Below are 23144 nucleotides of genomic sequence, written 5' to 3'. Positions count from 1 at the left end.
TACATCAAAACTCACTGTTTGTCTTCATCCAATCTTTTACCACGCCTCCTTTTCACCTTGATTGGGACAAGTTTTGCAGCATCAGCAGAGCTTGTCTATTTTCCCCAGCAAACTTACTAGACCTTTTCTTATTCCTTGTTCTTTGATTTTGAATACCTTTGCCAAAAGTACCGGTAATAGCATTAGAAACAACCCGTTCATCCTTTAACATTGTCATTTAAACAATGGGTGCGTTCTCAAACATTGCATTTTGAGAGAGGATTTTTCTATATTTTGTTTTGTCCTATTTCTATAAGAGGCTTTTACGTTGGTGGCAAAACGCTTAGATTATCCATTCATCTTGTATTACAAACTGACAGCACCGTGATGATTTCAAAGAGCAATCAAACATATTACAACTCACCATATGCAAAATGCAACGAGTGCGTAACCTTCCCTCTGACTGGGATTGCCTCTGATTTGCCAAAAAACATCGATATTTAGTGGTAATCACGTCCTCGACAAAGTTTCCCAATGCCTTGCGCAAGCGGCAAAATGAGGTAGTTGATGTCCCGTTGCGTTGCGATACGTCGATAGCAAACCCAGCCTTAATTTAATTATCTTATACATAATTTTAGAGGGGGGATGTTACACTTTCCCTTTTTGGCACTGCCCCCCTCCCTCCCTTCCCAAAAAATAAGGCTCTGCATCCGTGCTTGATTCTTAGTAATAATATATGAAGTCATCGTAATAGCTGAAGGTTTTCTTTATAAAGGAAAAAAGAAGCAAAAAAATAGCTGCAGACAGTACTCCCACGACATTAGAGAAAAATTTGCTCTCTGATTTTCAAAAGAAATCAGGTTCTTGATTTATACTCAAATTTTCCAAAAAAAAATGTTTTTCTTCAATCAGAAGAAAATTCTGTATATTGCTCAGGTTCTGTCACTTGGAGCGCAACAAAATTTCTTTCCATGTTTCCAATTTATTTTTACACCGCCAAAATTCCGGATTTTTTTTCTGTGAATTATGAGAATTCTCACACTAAAACTTTAGAGGCTCTGGATGAATATAATCAAAACTATAGGGGCATATCATATAATTTTTTCCGCAGGGGAGGAATCCTTTAACTGATCAGTTAAAACTTCAAAGAGCTCAAAAATGTTCCATCCCTTCCCAACAGTCAATCTTGAAGAGTAGGATGAGTCCTTTCCCGTTAACAGGTTTAAAGGAGGGGACATGGAAATAAATTGTTAGGTCCTATTTTTTTCGGGAGGAGGGTCAGTCCAATTCTGGGGAAAGGAAGCAATCCTCATCATATCCCCTCATCCCTACGTGAAAAAGTCCCCGCAATATTCTCAAAATATGTATGTCTGCGATTCAACTGTTTCATTTGTTTCTTACCGTACCAGAGTATAAGCATTTATAAGCCAGTAATATTGTTCCAAAATCCGAAAACAGAACTGTATTCTCCAGATGATTTCTTCATTATCTGCCAAGTTCATCCCAATCTGAAAAGGTAAAAAAAACAATGAGCGTTGAGAATGAGTTTAAAATTTCTAGCTTTAAATCAAGAAGAAAAATTCGAAATATGGACAGTATTTTCTTTCAGGGGAACAGGATTTCTCAAAAACTTAAACCTTTCTGATGATATGAAAGTTATCTGGTGCTGTCTGCAGCTGTCTTTGCGCTTCTCTTTTTCTCTATAAAAATAAAAACTTAAATCCCGACCGGCATTAAGCCTCTGATTTTCCTTTTAAAGCAATTTATGAATTTTTAGAATTTTGCTAGAGCTCATACCATGTGAGCTCTTGGCTCTTCCGACCTCGTCACGAGTGCCATATGAGCTCTTAGCTCTTGTTTTTGTCTTTTTTTTTTCATGTAATTGGATGGAGTCAATATTTACATTATAAGCTACACTGTTTTTATGGCACAACTGGGAAGCCTAAAACATAGTTATTGATACTTTTAAATTAATTGACTTCTCAGAATTTTAAAATGATTTCAAATTCATCCTCTTCGGGGTAAAGTCATAGTTTGGTGCCTTAAAACAGCAGAAAACAAGACTTTCCTCGGACTAACTCACGATATCTAGGTTTTAAAGCGGTACAATATGAGCATTAGATTTGAGCTCCAAAGACGAGTGCTCTTTTTGGCGGTGTCTGGTGCTGTCTTTGCGCTTCTCTTTTTCTCTATAAAAATTAAAATTCAGTTTATTACGATGACTTCATATACCGCTGCAACAGAATTATCGGTTTTCCACTGACTTGCCTTCTATCTGTGCCTAGCGTCGCTAGCTGTGAAAACTTATGATGTTTAATTTATGTACAAGACCATGAAGAAGACAATGGATAAAGGGTTGGTTCAGTTATATTTATGTAATATGCTGAAGAGAGCGGGAGTGAGTTTGAAAAGCCGTAATGGTACAGCCTATAGGCCTTAAACTGCTGGGGACAGGCAGCTCAAGTACCCGTACTTCCCGCAACATTTTATTCGAATTACGTAATTTCATAAGGAGAACCCATTGGTAGCTGATTAGAGGACATTTTATTTTTAATAAAAAAGTGTGTTAAAGTGTTTGAAGTTGTCACGAATTGTGCGTGTTCTTTTATTTTCTCTGTGCTCTTTTTGTTTTTCTTTTCATTTTTTTATGCTCCTCTTTAGTGCATTTGTGTTGTATGCAGAGGGTAACAACAGATTATTATTATCATTATTATATGACTAAAATATAAAGATTTTTCACAATTAATGAATACAAATTTTTTGCTAATGTATTTACTTTAGCTGAAAACCCCGAAGGTGTCCCCCCTTTCCTTATGGCCGGATGGTGCAAACTAGATACTCAGTTTAACTAGGCAACAATTCAGGAATAAGACACAAGAATAAAGCAGTCTTATGCGGCTCATTCGTCTAAAACATTTCACTTCACAATTGGAGTTAGATATAAACAATATGAAAGTATTAACTGCGGTGGGCAGATAAATCCTGAAACCCAAGTCTAACAAGAGCTTGTCTATTGACAAAAATGTGACAAAAAATCACAACAAAAGACCAACTGTATTCAATAAGCAGTTCAAATTCAGGAAACCAATGATCTATTCCAGTGATATTTAAGAACACACACTTCATGATTAAAAAATATTTTTCTAAAAAGTTATCGTTCTAAAAATGCTTTGCAATGAAAATTACTTTCATTGAAAATGTTTTCCTCTTATATTTTCACTGAAAACATTTCAAAAATAACATGTTTGCAACCCTAGAATTAAAAAAAACACAGATTTTTGCAAATGACGCCATTGAAAATGTCTTTGTCAAAATTCAAAAATCCATAACTAAAATACCATACATCCTTAAGTGACTAAGCGATGACTGTAATCGTAGAAAGTAGTTATAAAAAATCATTAAGAGTTAGAGGGTAAAAACAACTACCTTATTTTTGACTACACAGTAAAACACTAAGTGAACTGTTGTTCAGGTGTGTTCAACTACAATAGTATAACTATATAACTAGTATAGTATAATAGCATGACTAGACAACCCAGGGTAAGCACGGACTCTTTAATCGTAAGCTGTACATCTTACAGGCCAGATCAAATAATAATAACAGAGAATTTTCCGAAATATCGTGGTTTTAAAGCAATCTTCTAATAAAGAGTTTGACGAAATCGAATATGTTGAATCCGCTTGTAACCTATATTATTTACAATTTTATGCTTAGATTTTAAAACATCATTGTCGAAACCAATTTTAAGGCACTAGAACCTATTAGATTCTTAAAAACACAAATGGCCATTTTTCTTGAAATATTTGTAGAAGGTTTTTGTCATATTTTCGCCTTCAAAATTAAAGAAATTTCCAAAAACAATTCGTTTAGACTCGCAATTTTTGAGATTCCTCTGTCAATAAAAACCAATTCTTGGCTTTGAACATATCCTGAAAGCCAATACACTCTCTTTCGATGGCTAAATATTCATATAGTTATAGGAATGATGTTGACTGGGAACTTCATGCAGTTCAAAATACATTTTCAACGTAATACCTTACATTAGGTATTTTCTTTCCATGATCCTACTGCCTTTCTATGACAAACAAATAAACGTTCAAATGGGAATAAGTCCATTTATGAGACAGTGAAAACAGATACAAAAGTCTGGATATTTCGACCAGCGCTGTATATGTGGTCGAAATATCCAAACTTTTGTATCTATTTTCACTGTAAATGGAGTTATCTCCATTCGAAGTTTATTTTTTGTTTAAAATATAACATTCCAAATAAGTCTCTCTCAGGCCCAATCTCTTCAATGGGTCATCATTTCCATTGGTATTTTATGGACCGAACACTAAAATAAATCCGTGAATTGAAAATTTCTTTTCCATTTGCAGAGTGGGAAAACAGTTTTTTGAGCAAGGCAACCGCTCATATACGTGCTATCCTCTGTTAATAATAGGGTTTTAAATGAAGCCACGCAAGTTCGAATTACACAAGCAAGCTTTGGCACAAACCTTGCCAAATTTTAACTTGTTCATTGTTGAAACTAGTCATTTGTTAACTTTTGATTGAACTTTTAACTTGTCATCAGAGATAGACGTTGGTCATCCTTAATTGACTTATGATATATGACAATGACATATAACAATTATGACAAATGATATCATCCAGCTGTTGTCCCAAAACAGTGTTACAGACAATTCATATATAATAAAAAAAAATCAGATGAAATAATTACAACAGAACAGATAAGATTTCATTGGCTTAACAGCTTTCTGATATGCCTATGAAACACCAACAGAAAACAGGGCTTAAGACAGGAGGTTCTGTAAAAATTTATAACAGACGTTACGTATATGATTACTGAGACCGACAAAGCTTTGAAGATAACACAACTGCTTTGCTACAAAAAATACCGGTTTAGGAAAATTAATTTAGCACTAAAATTTTTGAAAAATATTATCAAAGATTAGGAGTTCTTAAATCATTGTTTGTTCATAAATCGCCATATCTTATTGGTTATCAAATAACAAAAGTAGTTTAACACATTCCAAACTGATAAGAAATTAAGGATATTTTCTGATTGTTCAAAATCAACAAAGAAAAAGTGACCAGTAAAAGAATTACAGAAATAACTAATCACCTTTCACTTTGTCCATACTTGTGGTTTGGAGAACAGTGCGGAAGAGTTTTGTGATCGGGTTCTTTTTAATGACATATTTTGACGACCCATGAGGGAGAATGGGCGAAAACAATCATGTAACATGGCGCATGTCAAATTTAAGAATAGCAACAAGAGATGCTAAAAGAAATTAGAAGGCCAAAAACAATACTGTAATACCCTAAATACGTAAGGCAGTATCTACAGGCGGGGTTAGGGAGTTTAATCCCACCCTCAAAATTTTCTTCCGACTTGTAAAACGTAACAAAATGTATATAAATAAATTTTTGATGCGTTTTTTAAAGTTTTTTTGTACCCCTCCCCCCAAAAAAGCCCTATAAGTAAATACTAGAAATATGTAAGTCTTCTGCAATGTATATAGTATATGTAGGAGAAAAAGAGCGACAAATCGTAAATTTATGAATCAATGCAATCAATGCAATCATGCTGTGCAGATATAATTCATTGATTCTAAACGATGTAGCCTCTCGGTCACAATCACTACTATGAATACAAAACAATGAAACAAAAACTGCATGACACATTTCGGTGCTAAGAGCCAAAAATGCATTGTTTCAGCGTTTCGGCTATCATCAACTTCTTTGTTGGAACAAGGTCAGCTCCAAAATAGATCCAATTTGTATAGATTCTTCTAATACACCTACTTCCTTAAACGTCAGAACTTGAAAATCATCAAACACCGATCTAATTTAAAAAGTTATCTAACCAAGCATCCGGATATAGTGAAGCGTAGTAGGTCTATTGTTAATTTTATTATACCAACTAACAAAAATTCACTTCTTTTCATTAATGAAATTGCGTTCAGTAACAGTATAAAGGATGCTTGCTTAAAGTTCTACATTTTAAGTCTAACGCCCAGGTCCATTGTTTCTTGTCGCACTATTCTCAATCAGTTGATAACAAGGCCGGGTTTGACATTCCCCCCTCGAAATTTCCGTCCAGCTCATAAAAGTAACAGAAATACATACGAACAAATTTTGATACGTTTTGTAGTTTTTTTTTTTTAAATCCTCCCGAAAAGTAAAATACTCCCCCGCGAAAAAATACTTGATAAGCCCTTGTTTGACAATATGCAGTGTTTGTCAAAGCATCATTCAATTCCCGGAAAAACACTCTTGGGTGGAAGGATTTTAAATTTGGGCCTAAAATTGCACTTTTTAAACGGTGTAAAATATTGTTTTAATTAGTATGAACATGATGGAGCTCAAGACGACTGCACCAATGGGTGCCAGCATAGCCTCCGTTACTGGGAGGCTGTAAAGATAGCTTTTTGAAAGGTCTTGGCTGATGGTTTATCTCAGAATTTTTGCTCGATAGCCTTTAGACCACAGTTGTGGTTTAGGAGCCAAAAACCCGCCAATCAACATTTTTTTGTGTCACCATCTCTTTTATTACTGTTTAATGCCATGAAAACTTTAAAGCGTTGCTCAAATTTCGTGATATATTGCATTTTTGATTTTGTATAACCGCTGGTTTGATACTATCACCTCTTTGACAAAAAAAAGAAGAAACCATCAAATTAAATTGGATTGGCAACCATTCATCTCGGGAAAACATGAAATCCTGCGAAATCCTGCATTTTGGACACTGGAATTAGGACTGGAAACCTCTGCTATAGGTTATCAGAAAGGTTGGATATGAAGATACATTTTAATCAACATCAAATCCGTTTTCCAGCTAATCTATGATTAGACTTAAAGTACCAAGCACATCCAAATAAAAACATTTTTTTTTTTGTCTTCTGGACTCATCATAGGTCTATTTATACCTGAAAACCACGACATTCCAAGATTTTTCTTCCTGTCGTCTCAAAATTATGAAATTTTTTGAAAAGTAATATATGTATTTCAGTGTTGTCACGTTAAACTGTCAAAGTGAATCAGCAAAACCAATTGATTGAACATAACAACGCTTTTCGTCTGTATCAATTCCAAAATTAACAATCCGTTGATTCCCAAAAACAACTACACCTTCAAAAAAATGCTACGCTTTCTTCAACTATTTGATGTCATATGTTTTTAGCTTTTTTTGGCCGATTTTTCAACCACATTTCTATTTGAAAATTTGGTGATCACTACTAGTAAAAACTGCATATTTGCATAGGGAGGTCTTTTTCATTAAACATTGAACTCCCGAAATTTTCTAATTAGGATATATATCCAATTTTTCTAATAGGACATATAATTAGGATACATATAGTTGTTTAGGTTCGCGCGCAACCAGTTCAAACAGTCAGATTTAATTTTTAATGTTCTTGGTACTTCCATGAATTTAAAATTTGAAATTTGCTTAAACACCAGATTCTTTACATGTACGTGCCGATATATATGTCGAAATTTCGTTTCCTCAGCCTCTATTGACAAGAGTCTCTTTACTTAGTATCGTTTACTAAAGACACCGTCAAAAAATACTTAAATCGATAATTTTTTTCCTTTGACCTCAATATGTCATTGGCCTTTTGCTAACTAAATTGACGACCCAAAGTATTCAACACTAGAAAATGTTCTGAAAGTTTTGTTTGGCGGTCGATTTTCTACACATTTGACAGTAAAAAAAAACCATCGTTTCATGAAAGAAAAAACAGTTTTTTAATAGCATAGTAGAAGTAAGCTGATTGACATAAACACAATTTTACCAAAAGAGCTTTTCTTCTGGAACTTTAAAACGCATCATACACCAAATTGTGCAGCAAAAACGTTTACTGTAACTGGACCATTAATGTGCCAAGTTTGTTGGCTAAATTCATTTCTCTCTGATGTAAACTTTAGCATTAAATTTAGTTAGAATATTCCGAGACTATCTTTCAATTATCGAGTCACCATTTCGACCACCTCCCTCTAGCATTCACCAAAGAATTACAGAGAAAGAGGCCAGAGGACATTTCCTTCACGGTTCTACTACAGGGGAAAATATGTGTGTATGTCTCAGTATAGGGTTATCTCTATGAATATGGGTACACAACTGAATGTACAATCTATGATCATAGTATCTACTTCCTTTGAAATAAAATCCTATTTGAGAGGTAATTTAATGTACCTAAATAACATTTCAACTGATTCCTATTTTAATACAAATTTTTGCGTAAATCACTTTTTAAGATCGTATTCAAAAGACAGTTTCCAGCCCTCCTCCTTTTGGGTATTTAATGACTAAATAAAATCGGCGCCGATAAAAAGAAAAATCCTGAGAAGATTTGGCAGTTTTGAGCTTATCTTTTAAGATTAAAACTTCAGAAAACCAGCTGTGAAGATTCAGATGGGTATCATAGATGGGTTATTATGAAACACTGTTCATCAATAAATTCAACGACAAAGATTTAGCTTCAGTTATTTTTTTATGGTATAATATTGACTTTATTCTTGAAGCACAGTTTTGTAGATTTAGCAATATTATTTTTCATGGTATAATATCGGCTTTAAACCTAAAGACAGTCGCGTAGATTTAGCAACCAACCTCAACAAAAACCTTGAAAAAAATTTGAAGAGCATAGAAAAAGGAGCGGGTATTTTTAATGGTTTAGTTAGTAAAATCTGGTTAATTAGAAAAGCTAGCCTAACGTGGTATGTTATCAGCAATTAGGAATGGATTTAGCACATGGAAGAACCATTGGTATAAACGTTAATATATATTTTAAGAACTCACTATTAATTACTTTCATGTACCATATGAAACCTTCAAAAATTTTAAATTGATTGGGATCGTAAAAAATAGTATGATTAGAACTTTCTTTGCCCAACTATTGTTATTTCGCTAATCTCCATTACGTTGACCCAACCAATTCAAAGGGAGCTTGATGAATTTTTTTTTGTGGTCCAGTAGAAAAACATGAATCTGCAGGCTACAGACACTAACACACAAATTATTACACGATGACAAATTTAGAGAAACACAAATTCCCTAAAACACAAAGGATTTGTGTTTCGCCAAAAGAGATTAGAATATTTTGAAGTAATTAGTGAAATCTATGGGGTTGGAGCCTTCAAACTTCTGGGTGCAGTCATGGCAGGTGACTGCTCTTTTAATTAGTGACAGCTTTTTTAAACAAAGTACAAATATACATATCATACGTTAATGTTTGCTATTTTTCGAAAGAGTGATCAAAGTGAGTTTCAGACAATATGTTCTTCTTCCCTTAGAATTGTGGAATCAATAAATAACAATCGTAATTTATCAAAAAAAAAACACCCGGAACTTTCATCCAAATGGAAAATTCTCCCCTCATAAAATACATCCCCAGGAAATCCCCCCCCCCAAAAAAAATCGGTATACTTCCCAATGACAAATACTATATAAAAAAAGGGCAAATTTCATTACTTGCGGCTCTTCCTCCGGTGGTTCTGGGGGGGTCATGCCATCTCAAAAGACGTAGTTATTATACCTTTCAACTATACTCAACAAAACGGCTTTCTCAAAATTTTGATCAGACACCTTTTGGGAAAAAGGACCGTAGAAAATACATCCCCAGAAATCCCCCCCCTAAAAAATGTCAGTGTACTTCCCTATGACAAATACTACATCCAAACAATGGGCAAATTTCATTACCTACGACCCTTCCTCTTGTGGTTCTGGGGGCTCGCGTCATCTCAAAAGACATAGTTATTGTAACTTTCGACTATATTGGACAAAATGACCTTCTCAAAATTTTGATCAGATGACTTCTGGGGAAAAAGGGGTCGGACGCGGGCTAGTTGCCCTCCGATTCCTTTGGTCACTTAAAAAGGGCACCTTAACTTTTAATCTCAATTCGAATGAGCCCTTTCATGATATTCTGCACAATATTCTAGGACCACTGGTTCGATACAATCACTCCTGAGAGAGAAAAAAAAAAACGAAAAACAAACACGCATCCGTGATCTTTCTTCGGGCAAAAAAAAATAAAAAAAACTCCACATTTTTGAAGATAGGAGCTTGGAGCCTTTAAAAGAAGGGTTTTCTGATACGCTGAATATGATGGTGTAATTTTTATTAAGATTCTTCGACTGTTAAGAGTTGATCCCCCCTCCTTTTTTCGAAGGTCCAGCAAATTTTCTCAGGCTCGTAGCCTTTGATAGGTAACACTAAATTTGATTAGTATTATATATTTGGAACCAGCATAATAAACCGATTCTTTTGATATCTCGCTCATGATATCAAAAACGGCTTATTCGAAGGAAAATTGATTTTCTACTGTCCTTCTTATGTAGTTATAAAGATTTGATCCCAGAAGAGTGTTGTTTTCTGCCATTTTGCGGCACCCAACGAATATTTTAACCAAACTGGGGCGAAGTTGCCATCGACCGAAAATTCGGAGACTGCTAAGCGATTCAAAATTGTAGAAAACTATATTTTGATGTTCCCAGTTTCAGAGGCAGTAATGCCGCACGGTGGTGCATTAGTTCCTAAAGAGTCAAGTACAATCAACAGTCAATATAGGTACTTATTTAAAAGCTTCATTTAACCAAGTTGGTTTACTTTATGTTTGAATAATTAAAAAAAAAAGTTTTTTTAACTGAAAGTAAGGATCGACATTAAAATTTAAAACGAACAGAAATTACTTCGTATATGAAAGGGGCTGCTTCCTCATCAACGCCCCGCTCTTTACGCTAGAGTTTGACTCTTTCTCTCAACTCTTCTTTTTAAAACAGTAAGAAACTTTAGCGCAAAGAGCGGAGCGTTCATGAGGAAGAGGCCCCTTTCATATGCGAAGTAATTTCTGTTCGTTTTAAGTTTTAATGTCGCTCCTTACTTTCAGTTAAAAAAAAAATTGTTTTTTTATTTAATTTCTGAACGTTTTTGAATCAATGCATGTTTTGATTTTGGCTCTCCGCAGAGGAATAATTAAAACGAAATTTGCATTTTTTTTTTTTTTTTTTTTTTTGGCTAAATAGCTTTCTCATGGTTTTGATTGAATGATTTTGAGAAAAAAAGAGCGGGGAGGAAGCCGAGTTACCCTCCGATTTTGTGGTTACTTAAAAGGCAACTAGAACTTTTAATTTTTTACGAATGCTTTTATTAGTAAAAGATATACGTAACTTATAAATTAGCCTACGTAACAAACTTTTGTATTTTCATGATTTTATTACATATATGAGGGGATTCACACCCTCTTTAGTACCTCTCTCTTTACACTAAAGCTTAAATTTTGTCCCAATTCATTAAGAATGACCCCTGAATCACAAAAGCCGTAGAATAAATAGTTGAAATTACTAAAAATACTTTACCGTAAAGAGCAAGGTATTAGGAGGAGGTGAGCGCCTCATATGCGTAAGAATTTCTGTTCGTTTTAAGTTTTATTTCTGCTCCTTACTTCCAGCTGATAAAACTTTTTCATATTTATTTTTTCATTGTTTTTTTAAATAATGCTAGAATATCCAGTGCTCCCTACATGGAAATTTTCCTCTCCCATGACGAATTCCTCGATAGAAGTTTCCCCAACATATCCCCCTCTTCTCAACCCCTCCCCCAACCAAAGAATTCCCCTGAAAACGTCTGTACACTTCCCAATAACCATTACTATATGTAAGCACTGGTCAAAATTTGTAACTTATAGCCCCTCCCACGGGCACTGTGAGGGAGTAAGTCGTCCCCAAAGACATAGTTATAAGGTTCTTCGACTACGTTGAATAAAATGGCTATCTCAGATTTCTGATCCGCTGATTTTGGGAAAATAATTAGCGATTGAGGGGGCCTAGGTGCCCTCCAATTTTTTGAGTCACTTCAAAAGGGCACTAGAACTTTTCATTTCTGTTAGAAAGAGCTCTCTCGCAACATTCTAGGACCACTGGGTCGATAGGATCACCCCTGGGGAAAAAAACAACCCAAACAAATAAAGACGCATCTGTGATCTGCCTTCTGGCAAAAAATACAAAATTCCACATTTTTGTAGATAGCAGCTTGAAGCTCCTACAATAGGGTTCTCTGATACGCTGAATCTGTTGGTGTGATTTTCGTTAAGATTACTTTTAGAGGGTCCTTCCTCCTATTTTCTAAGATAAGGCAAATTTTACTCAGGCTCGTAACTTTTGATGGGTAAGACTAAACTTGACGAAACTTCTATATTTAAAATCAGCATTTAACTGTGATTCTTTTGATATAGCTATCGGTATCAAAATTCCATTTTTTAGAGTTTGGGTTACTATTGAGCCGGGTCGCTCCTTACTACAGTTCGTTACCACGAACTGTTTGATTAAATTATATAAAATGCACAATTTCACGTCATCAAATACGGAGGAAGGCCGGTGGGTCATTACATAGGTGGGAGCATAACTACCTGATGTCAAAAAAAGTACATTTTTCCACCCAAATTTTCTAACTTTCCTTGAGTATTTAGGTAAATATAGAAGATGGTCAGGGGATGTAGGTATAAATTAAATTCTGATCTCCTTTATTTGGACTTAGCCTGAATTTACATCCCAAACGTGTTTGATTAAACTATTTAAAATGCACGATTTCACGTCATCTAATACGGAGGAAGGCCGGTGGGTCATTACATAGGTGGGAGCATAACTGCCTGATGTAAAAAAAAGTACATTTTTCCACCCAAATTTTCTAACTTTCCTTGAGTATTTAGGTAAATATAGAAGATGGTCAGGAGATGTAGGTATAAATTAAATTCTGATCTCCTTTATTTGGACTTAGCCTGAATTTACATTCCAAACATGTTTGATTAAACTATTTAAAATGCACGATTTCACGTCATCTAATACGGAGGAAGGCCGGTGGGTCATTACATAGGTGGGAGCATAACTGCCTGATGTAAAAAAAGTACATTTTTCCACCCAAATTTTCAAACTTTCTTTGAGTATTTAGGTAAATATAAAAGATGGTCAGGGGATGTAGGTATAAATTAAATTCTGATCTCCTTTATTTGGACTTAGCCTGAATTTACATCCCAAACGTGTTTTATTAAACTATTTAAAATGCACAATTTCACGTCATCTAATACGGAGGAAGGCCGGTGGGTCATTACATAGGTGGGAGCATAACTGCCTGATGTAAAAAAAAATACATTTTTCCACCCAAATTTTCTAACTTTCCTTGAGTATTTAGGTAAATATAGAAGATGGTTAGGGGGTGCAGGTATAAACTATATTCTGATCTCCTTTATTTCGACTGAGTCTGAATGTACATGTTGCGGGTTGGTACCTCCGTTCTTACTACAGGAAAATGTTTCCTTTGCGACATGAAATATTACATTCCTATACTTACCAGCACTAAAAGTGATTAGAAGGAGAGGTATCTAGAGCATTGTCAGGAAATTTGACAGGGGGAGGAGGTGTTACCAGAAGACGTTTAAATAGAATAATTGTTTTAATTGTATATATTTATATATTAAACAGTTATGTGCCTACAATCTCTAAATAAAAAGCGACTCGTGCTTATATTAAGCAGGACTCAAAATAAGTGTTCATAGCAACAGTTTAGGTGAAAGCAGGTCGTCCTTGTCTGGGTTGGAAGGATGTCATAAATAAAGATTTAAAGGAAATGGGAACTTCCTGGGAGGGTGTAAAGAGGGAGGCCTTGAATAGGTTATGTTGGAGGAGGAAAGTGCGTAGCTGTGTTGGCCTCAGGCGGCTTGGTGCTGCAGTGAGTTATTATTACTATTATTATTATTAGTAGTAGTAGTAGTAGTAGTAGTAGTAGTAGTAGTAGTAGTACAGCATGTATCAAACAGTTCGTGGTAACGAACTGTAGAAAGGAGCGACCTCAATAGTGACCAAAACCCAAAAAATGGAATTTTGATACCAATAGCTACATCAAAAGAATCGCATTTTAATGCTGGTTTTAAATATATAAGTTTCATCAAGTTTAGTCTTACCCATCAAAAGATACGAGCCTGAGAAAATTTGCGTCATTTTAGAAAGTAGGGGGAAACACCCCCTAAAAGTCACAGAATCTTAACGAAAATCATACCATCAGATTCAGCGTATCAGAGAACCCTACTGTAGAAGTTTTACGCTACTATCTACAAAAATGTGGAATTTTGTATTTTTTGCCAGAAGGCAGATGCGTGTTTATTTTTTTTTTTTTGTTTTTGTTTTTCCCAGGGGTGATCGTATCGACCCAGTTGTCTTAGAATGTTGCAAGAGGGCTCATTCTAACAGAAATGAAAAGTTCTAGTGCCCTTTTTAAGTGACCAAAAAAATTGGAGGTCCACCTAGGCCCCCTCCCACACTAATTATATTCCCAAAGTCAACGAATCAAAATTATGAGATAGCCATTTGATTCAGCGTAGTCGAAAAACCTTATAACTATGTCTTTGGGGACGACTTACTCCCCCACAGTCCCCGTGGGAGGGGCAACAAGTTACAAACTTTGACCAGTGCTTACATATAGTAATGGTTATTGGGAAGTGTACAGGTGTTTTCAGGAAGATTTTTTGGTTGGGGGGAGGGGTTGAGAAGAGGGGGATATGCTGGTGGAACGTTCCGTCGAGAAATATGTCATGGGGGAAGAAAATTTCCATGAAGGGAGCGCAGGATTTATTAGCATTATTTACAAAAAAAAACAATGAAAAAATAAATATGAAACAGTTTTTTTTTCAGCGGGAAGTAAGGAGGAGATTTAAAACCACTTAAAACAAACAAAAATTATTACGCATATGAGGGGATCACCTCCTCCTAATACCTCGCTCTTTACGCTAAAGTATTTTTAGTAATTTCAACTATTTATTCTACGGCTTTTGTGATTCAGGGGTCATTCTTAATGAATTGGGACAAAGTTAAGCTTTAATGTAAAGAGCGAGGTACTGACGAGGGGGGCGAACCCCCTCATATCTATATATATAAAAATAAGTTGTTTGTTTGTGTGTCTGTCTGTCTGTCCGCATATGACGTCTGAATTATTCCATCATATACCAATTCAAAAACGAATGTATTCAAGCCGAAGTAGCTGAGTTGGTAAAGCGTTATGTTCCAGGTTCTAGGTCCGAGAGGCTCCAGACTCGAACCTTGGCTTTAGCATTAATACAAAAGAAGAAAAAAAAATAAAAAATGTAAAAACTACAAAAAAACTAAAAAGAAGATACTAAAAAAAACAAAAAAGCTAAAAAACTAAAAAAAACTTAAAAAAGGTAAAAAACTAAAAACTAAAAAAGAAAAAAAAGAAAAAAACTAAAAAAAGGTAAAAACTACAAAAAAAACTAAAAAGAAAAAAAACTAAAAACTAATAAAAAACTAAAAAAACTAAAAACTGAAAAAGAAAAAAAAAACTAAGAAAAGGAAAAAAACTGACAAATAAAGGAGAAAAAGAAAACTAAAAACCGGGATACAGGGAATATAAATGACGACCAGGACACTCAAAGAGAAATTTCAGACTGGGACACTGGGACACAAATAACGACCGGGACATATGAATGACGACCGGGACACTCAAAGATAAATTACAGACCGGGACACCGGGGCACAAATGACGACCGGGACACAGGGAATATAAATGACAACCGGGACGCTCAAAGAGAAATTAGAGACTGGGACACTGGGACAAAAATGACGATCGGGATACTGGGAATATAAATGACGACCGGGACACAGGGACACAACTACAACGGGGACGCCGGGGGCACAGGGGGATATATAAATGACGACGGGGACACAGGGAATGTTCGATTAGCAATCACCATCAACAAAGCTCAAGGGCAATCATTAGAATAATGAGGTATAGATCTGAATACGGATTGTTTTTCCCATGGACAATTTTATGTTGCATGTTCAAGAGTCGGTAAACCTGACAATCTATTTATATGCACAGACAATGGGACATCGAAGAATGTTGTATATTCGCAAGTTTTACATAGTTAAAAACATATATATATCTATCTATATTCACAGGTGGGATACAGGGACGCAACTACAATGGCGCGTAACTAATAGGGCGCGTAACGACTTACGCGCGCGGGGGGGGCCTGGGGGGCACAAAGCGCCCCCACCAACTAGGTGTTGGGGTGGCGCGAAGCGCCATCCCAACAGCCAGTATGTAATAAAACATGAGAATACAAAAGTTGTTTACGTAAGCTAATTTATAAGTTACGTATATCTTTTACTAATAAAAAGATTCTTAAAAAATTAAAAGTTCTAGTTGTCTTTTTAAGTAACCAAAAAATCGGAGGGCAACTAGGCTTCCTCCCCCGCTCTTTTTTTCTCAAAATCATTCGATCAAAATTACGAGAAAGCCATTTAGCCAAAAAATATGCAAATTTCGTTTTCAATTATTCCTCTGCGGAGAGCCAAAATCAAAACATACATTGATTCAAAAACGCTCAGAAATTAAATAAAAAAAAACAAGTTTTTTCAACGGGAAGTAAGGAGCGACATTAAAACTTAAAACGAACAGAAATTACTTCGTATATGAAAGGGCTGCTTCCTCATCAACGCCCCGCTCTTTACGCTAAAGTTTTTTACTGTTTTAAAAAGTAGAATTAAGAGAAAGAGTCAAACTTTAGCGTAAAGAGGGAGGTGTTGATGAGGAAGCAGCCCTTTCATATACGAAGTTTCAATGTCCCTCCTTACTTCCCGTTAAAAAAACTTGTTTTTTTATTTATACATTAAAAGACTCAAGTTTTTACGGTAATTCCAAAGGTTTAAAATTACGTTAAGTTTGAAGTTACTAAAGATACGTTACGAGTCTGTGAACATCTGCTTTATTTACGAAATAAACTTTATAAACTTTAGCGTAAAGAGCGAGGGATTGCGGAGGGGACAACCCATTTCATATACGGAGTAATTTCTGTTCGTTTAAAGTTTTAATGTCGCTCCTTACTTTCAGTTAAAAAAAAACTAGTTTTTTTTATGTAATTTCTGAACGTTTTTGAATTAATGCATGTTTGATTTTGGCTCTCCACACATAAATTATTAATATGAAATTTGCATATTAATTCCTTTTTTGGCTAAATGGCTTTCTCTTAGCTTTGATCAAACGATTTTGAGAAATAAGGGATGGGGAAGGAGGCCTAGTTGTCATGCAATTTTTCGGTTACATAAAAAGGCAACTATAAATTTTAATTTTTAACGAATTTTTTTATTAGTAAAAAATATACGTAACTTAAAAGTAACTTACGTAACAAACTTTTATATTCTTTAATTTTTATTATGTATATGAGGGGGTTTGTACCCTCGTTAATACCTCGTTCTTTACACTAAATCGTAAGTTTTGTCCCACTTCTTTAAGAATGACCCCTGAATCAGAAAGGCCGTAGAATAAATAGTTGAAATTACTACAAATACTATAGCATAAAGATCGAGATATTTATCTCCTCCTAAATACCTCGCTCTTTAGGCTAAATTATTTTTAGAACCCCTCATATGCGTAATAATCTCTGTTCGTTTTAAGTTTCAATGCTACTCTTTACTTTCAATTGAAAAAAAAAACTTTTCCATGTTTATTTTTTCATTGTTTTTTTTTTATAGTAATTTTAGAAAATCCTGCACCCTTTTCATTGAATTTCTGTTCCTCCATGACATATTTCTCCAAGGAAAGATCCTCCCACATAGCCCCCTCCCCTCAACCCCACCCCCAAAACCAAAAAAATCCCCTGAAAACGACTGTACACTTGCCAATAACCATTATTATATGTAAAGACTGGTCGAAGTTTGTAACTTGCAGCCCCTGCCTCAGGGACTGTGGGGGAGTAAGTCATTCCCAAAGACATAGTTACTATAGTTTTTGACTATGCGGAACAAAATAGCTATCTCAAAATTTTGAGCTGTTGTTTTTGGCGAAAAAATTAGCGGTGGAGGGGGCCTAGGTGCCCTCCAATTTTGCCCTCCAATTTTTTGGTCACTTAAAAAGGGCACTAGAACTTTTCATTTCCGTTAGAATGAGCCCTTTTGCGACATTCTAGGACCACTTGTTCGATACGATGACCCCTGGGGAAAATAAAAAAAAAAACAAAACGAACAGACAAATAAACATGCACCCGTGATTTGTCTTCTGGCAAAAAATATGAAATTCCACATTTTTGTAGATAGGAGCTCGAAAATTTTGCTATAGGGTTCTCTATTACGCCAAATGCGATGGTGTGATTTTCGTTAAGATTCTGTGACTTTTAGGGGGGGGGGTCCCCTATTTTCTAAAATAAGGCAAATTTTTTCAGGCTCGTAACTTTTGTTGATAAAGACTAAATTTGATGAAACTTATATATTTAAAATCAGCATGAAAATGTGATTCTTTAGATGCATCTTTTAGCACCAAAATTCCGTTCTTTAGAGTTTTGGTTACTATTGAGCCGGGTCGCTCCTTACTACAGTTCGTTACCATGAACTGTTTGATAGACTAACACTGTCACGGTTGATCAAAAGTCTGAGATGGAATCTTTACCTCTCTGTTAAACACAAAGGACAGTGGAAGCGAAAATGTAATTTTGAATTGGTCACGTGAAAGCTTACATAACGATATTATTCGTTAAAAATAATAATGGATAATGAAGTCCTTAATTTATGAAGGAAAACGTCCCAATACATCGTTATGCAATTTCCAGTTCTAGCGGGCGTAAAATTGTAAAAAGACAATGAAGGTGAAAAAAAAAACAGCAAACAAGTAGGCAAATACGTATGACACCAAACAGCTTTACAAATACGTATGAGACCAAACAGCTTTACAAATACGTATGGCAAATAGGTATGACACCAAACAGCTTTACAAATATGTATGATACCAAACAGCTTTACAAATACGTATGATACCAAACAGCTTTACAAATACGTATGACACCAAACAGCTTTACAAATACGTATGACAAATACGTATGACACAAAACAGCTTTACAAATACGTATGACACCAAACAAATACGTATTGACACCAAACAGCTTTACAAGTTCTATATTTCCGTTGAAGGTTTGGGACCCAAGGGATTAGTTTTATTTATTCACGAGGGGCATCCAAAAAATACAAGAAGTTTCTGTGACGAAGGTAATAGCGGCCGTTTCCAAGTAGTGTCTGGTATAAAGACCGTGAAAACGGTTATTGTCTCATCTTCGCTATCCAAATCCTCGAGTGTGTGTGTTCTACCATACAATACGGAAGTGCCCGCACTATAAAAGGAGTTTTTAGAGATCTTCGGTGGTTATTTCTGCCATAGCCTCTTTATAATCCAAAACTAGGTCCATCTGATTTTTTTTATTCGAAAAAAAAAAAAACAGAAGTTCAGTTGAAAAGCGTCGATTGAATAGCAATGGTGAAGAAAGGCACACAGCAAAACATGGCTCAAAAGGGGGGTGTCTGGATTTCTTCAAAAATAGTCTAAAAGGATGAAAATACAGCCTGGAGAAGTGTATTGACCTTGATTAAGGTTACGCTGAAAAGTTGATCCACTGTAACAGAAAAATGACAAAGAATTGCACAATTCTGGTTATGTTTTGAATGCCTCTTGTATTTTCACGGTTCAACGAGTCGATACTGACGAAAATATGATTAAGCCCTATGAAAATCACGGTTTTCAGTTGTGAATACACCTAAAATGGATTCTAGGGCCCAAAATTCTGTTTATGTTGGTATCCTTCGTACTATAAAAGAGAAAACTATTTTCCTTCGTACTAGAGAATTATATTACAAACGCCACTCCCATTCAATGTTTCGTGTCAGCGGATCCAAGTAAGTCAAACTGTTTCCTCTTAATAACATAAATCCTCTTAAAAATCCCAGTTAATTCGACTTAAACCGTAAAATAATAGAATGTATTCATAAACCTTCTGTAGTAGCCATATGAGTAACTTAAACCTGTATTAAGAGTGTAACTTCACTCTTTTTTTTCTCGATAAATTCATATAAATGCATTTCAAACATCAAAAAGTGAATTATCCCACAAAACGAAATATTAGTTTGCACATACCTCCCCTCCCCTCCCCTCCCATGCTTTAGATTTATCTCGCCAGAAAAATGAAAAACTAACTCAATTCCATCACTTTCATTTTTTAAGCGGATCGAACAAATTCTGCCTCCCTCCTCACCTTCTTTTGGTTACACCGATTGTAACTGCGTTGTCAAAGTTTGTTTTTCCAATATCAGTTTTAATAGAATTTAGGTCCTTATTAAGAAACTGTTCATTCAAGACTGGCTAAAAAGTAGCACCACCAGATGTCACAAATTTAGCTTTAAGCGGGCCCTTACATACCTTTTTAACACGACCCTTATGATTTCTGGCCTAATCCAGTAGGATAGATAAAAATAAGTACATTAGGGGAAAAAATATAGTCAGAAATTTACTAGTTATAGACTTCATATCGATGCTTAAGGGAAGTAAATGGTGCAGTCAGATTTTTTTTTCCTATGGTACTTATTTCTTAAACCAGGTTGGGCGACAAGCTTGCTACTTGTCCCTGTGAAAAACACCCTGCAACTGAAACGTCGAATCGACGCCCTATGCACCAGCAATGGCACAGGAGAATCTTTATCCTTATCCTCCGTATCAACCCGTAAACTGAATACATTGTAATATGATCGGCAACATTTTTTATAGTTATATTTTACAAATTTTTTCATGGATTGGAAACTCAATTTCCGATTGATCTTTTTCCTAAGGTACTTAATGTTAGTAGTATCTTTGTTAGTAATGTCAAGTATCTTTTATTACATCATAATCATCATATCATAATGCATCATTCTTCCATCTTTCTTATTCTCCAACACGCACAAAACTTACTGTGTGGTAAAACCTTGAGGTTACAAAGTTCAACGACACATAGAAAAAAAGGAAACAGAAAAAAAAATCATGTAAAGAACTTGAACCAAGACAATTTTTGTGTGTTTAGATAAGAGTTACTTATTCTTTTTTCGCCAGTGACTACAGCGCCAATTATGTATTCCGCTCAGAATTCCTCGAGTTGAACAGTCTCCAACTTGCAATCATAAAATTGTGACTTACCAATCAAAGGCAAGATTTTAGGCAAAATTTTTGAAATTAAAAGAGATACAAGTTTTGAAAAATAGTTTCCCTATATGGCAGATGAGCCTAGCAAAAGATACTAAGGCATATCATTAGTAGACAATAGCTGAGGATAAGATACAAGTGTTTCAAAAAATATTTCTCGCCATTCGAATTTGGGAGCAGTGAAGATTTTTTGAGTAGAATAGCCAAGGCTCCGGGTATTTTTTCACAGTTGAAACAAGTTTAGAATAATAGGAAGATAAGTCTACAAACCAATATTAGAATACTGGAAGCTATAATGATTACAATGGTCGAAATCGGAGGAATACTTGCAAGATATTTCCCAGAGAAATTGCCTACGGAATATTTTGGGTACCCGGCTGACTGACCGTATTTCCAACCGTATGCTGTACGAAAAGTGCGGTTCAATCCCGCTTTCTAGGGCTATAATAAGAGAAAGGTTGAGATGGCTAAAACACGTTCTGGAGATGAAGGATGATAAATTTCCAAAAATTGTCCCTTTCGGCTAACTGTCTAGGGCTAAACAGGGAGCAGGTCCTCCACTGTTTGAGTAGAAGGATATCGTAATTAAAAATTTAAGGGAAATGGGAACTTCCTGGTAGGGTATACGGAGGGACGCTTTGAATAGAATAGGATGGAGGAGGAGCGTGTGTATCTGTGTTGGCCTTAGGGGGCTTAGTGCTGCGGTGAACTGTTATTAGTAGACAAGCAGTAGCAGAAGTATTTTGTGAAATTACAAAAGATTAAAGTTTGGAAAAATAGTTTTCCTATATGAGACAGAACCTAGCAAAAGATACTAAGTCAGGTTTTTAGTAGACAATAGCTCAGAATAACTTAGCGTTGATGTAAGCTTTCCAATGATATTTCTCGCCATTCCAATTTTTCGCCTCTGTAGTACAAGTTCGGCATTCAAGTCAAGGATAGACGCATGCCATTCCCAAATCTTAAGTGGGGTATGTGTTGATAAGTGTGGATACGGTTTTGGTCGGGTATCGGAAAAAAAATGACAGTCAACTTAAATACGATAAAGTATCAAATTCAATAAAATATTAAATATATCAAACTATTGAATTACTAGATCTTGAAGGTTTTGAAGACCGGCTAAGTTTGAAAAGTACGGCTTTCAATGATTTAACTGCTCGAAATGGAACACAACAGTTACAGTGCCACGGGAATGTGGCATTTCCTGCCTTTTTGTGGCGACACACTAAGCTATTATCCCAAAGAGAACCAAGTTGTTATCGACTAAAAATTGTGAGATTAACCATAGATTTAAAAGTATCAAAAACTATGAATTGAGCTTCCCAGATACAGAAGAAGTAATGCCGGACATTAGCGCACTGGTCCATGAAAAGACGCCTATTCAATAAAAGATAAATGGTTAATATGGACATTCATCTTAATGCTTGATTTCGCGAATTCGATTCATAGACTTCTCATGAAATTATGTTTAGTGGTGTATAATTGCACATCAACCATCACGAAGGATGGGCGTTGGGTTATTGTGTGGAAGGGGAGGGGTGGAGGGTTACCCGCTCTCAGCACCCATGTACACAGTTGGCGCGTGCCAAGCGTGGCGGAACAGTACCAAGCATGGCGGAAATGTGCCAAGCAAGGTGGGTGTGGGCCAATCCTGGTACAAGGACTTGCCGTTAACCCTCATAGCAAATTGGAAACATATATTAAACACTTGTCGAGTTAAGTATTATTAGCTCAGTTAAAAATAGGTGGTGAATTAGCTTCTTGCTATAAACAAAAAAAACAATAATAAATAAAACTTATATTGCTTCTCATCCAAAAAATTACATATTAAAAACTGAGTAACACTAAACATAGCAAAACTAATGATCAATTAAAGAATAACGAATTAAATTGGCAAAAAGATGAACCTGTGAGACAGTTTGCCACTAAGAGAAAAGGTCTATCCACTTTAACACTTGATTCCAATGCAACAAAGAGAAAAATTAAAAATGGTTCAATCAACATTTTTTAGATGCTGGTTTGCCAGCTTATTTGCGAGCAGACAAGCTGACCAAAAAGGCCAAACGATTTTTGTTTTGTTTTTTGTTGATTTTTACTGGTTAAGTCGATTTATATCAACACCTAAAATATTATGGTTTAAGCATAAGGCAGTAT

The 23144-nt window shown here is 35.4% G+C and overlaps 2 protein-coding genes across 8 annotated transcripts in view; one reads left to right on the top strand and one right to left on the bottom strand.

The window, feature by feature from the left end:
* Positions 1-23144, bottom strand: part of LOC136027114 (methyltransferase-like protein 25B) — a 125471-nt gene that overhangs the window by 51235 nt on the left and 51092 nt on the right. For all 7 annotated transcript variants that reach the window (XM_065704078.1, XM_065704086.1, XM_065704121.1 and 4 more), the window contains one exon: positions 1386-1487. In XM_065704078.1, the coding sequence (XP_065560150.1) occupies positions 1386-1487 (102 nt within the window). The remainder of the gene's footprint in view (positions 1-1385; positions 1488-23144) is intronic.
* The window catches only part of LOC136027096 (putative uncharacterized protein DDB_G0282133), a 43702-nt gene continuing 29041 nt past the window's right edge, over positions 8484-23144 (top strand). Inside the window, exon 1 of the mRNA XM_065704049.1 lies at positions 8484-8756. Coding sequence (XP_065560121.1) covers positions 8729-8756 — 28 coding nt within the window. The 5' untranslated portion in view covers positions 8484-8728. The remainder of the gene's footprint in view (positions 8757-23144) is intronic.

This window comes from Artemia franciscana, chromosome 1 (assembly GCF_032884065.1).
Source record: "Artemia franciscana chromosome 1, ASM3288406v1, whole genome shotgun sequence".
Taxonomy (NCBI): Eukaryota; Metazoa; Arthropoda; class Branchiopoda; order Anostraca; family Artemiidae; genus Artemia; species Artemia franciscana.
The sequence above is the reverse complement of the archived record's forward strand: the minus strand, read 5'-3'. Positions and strand labels throughout refer to the sequence as shown.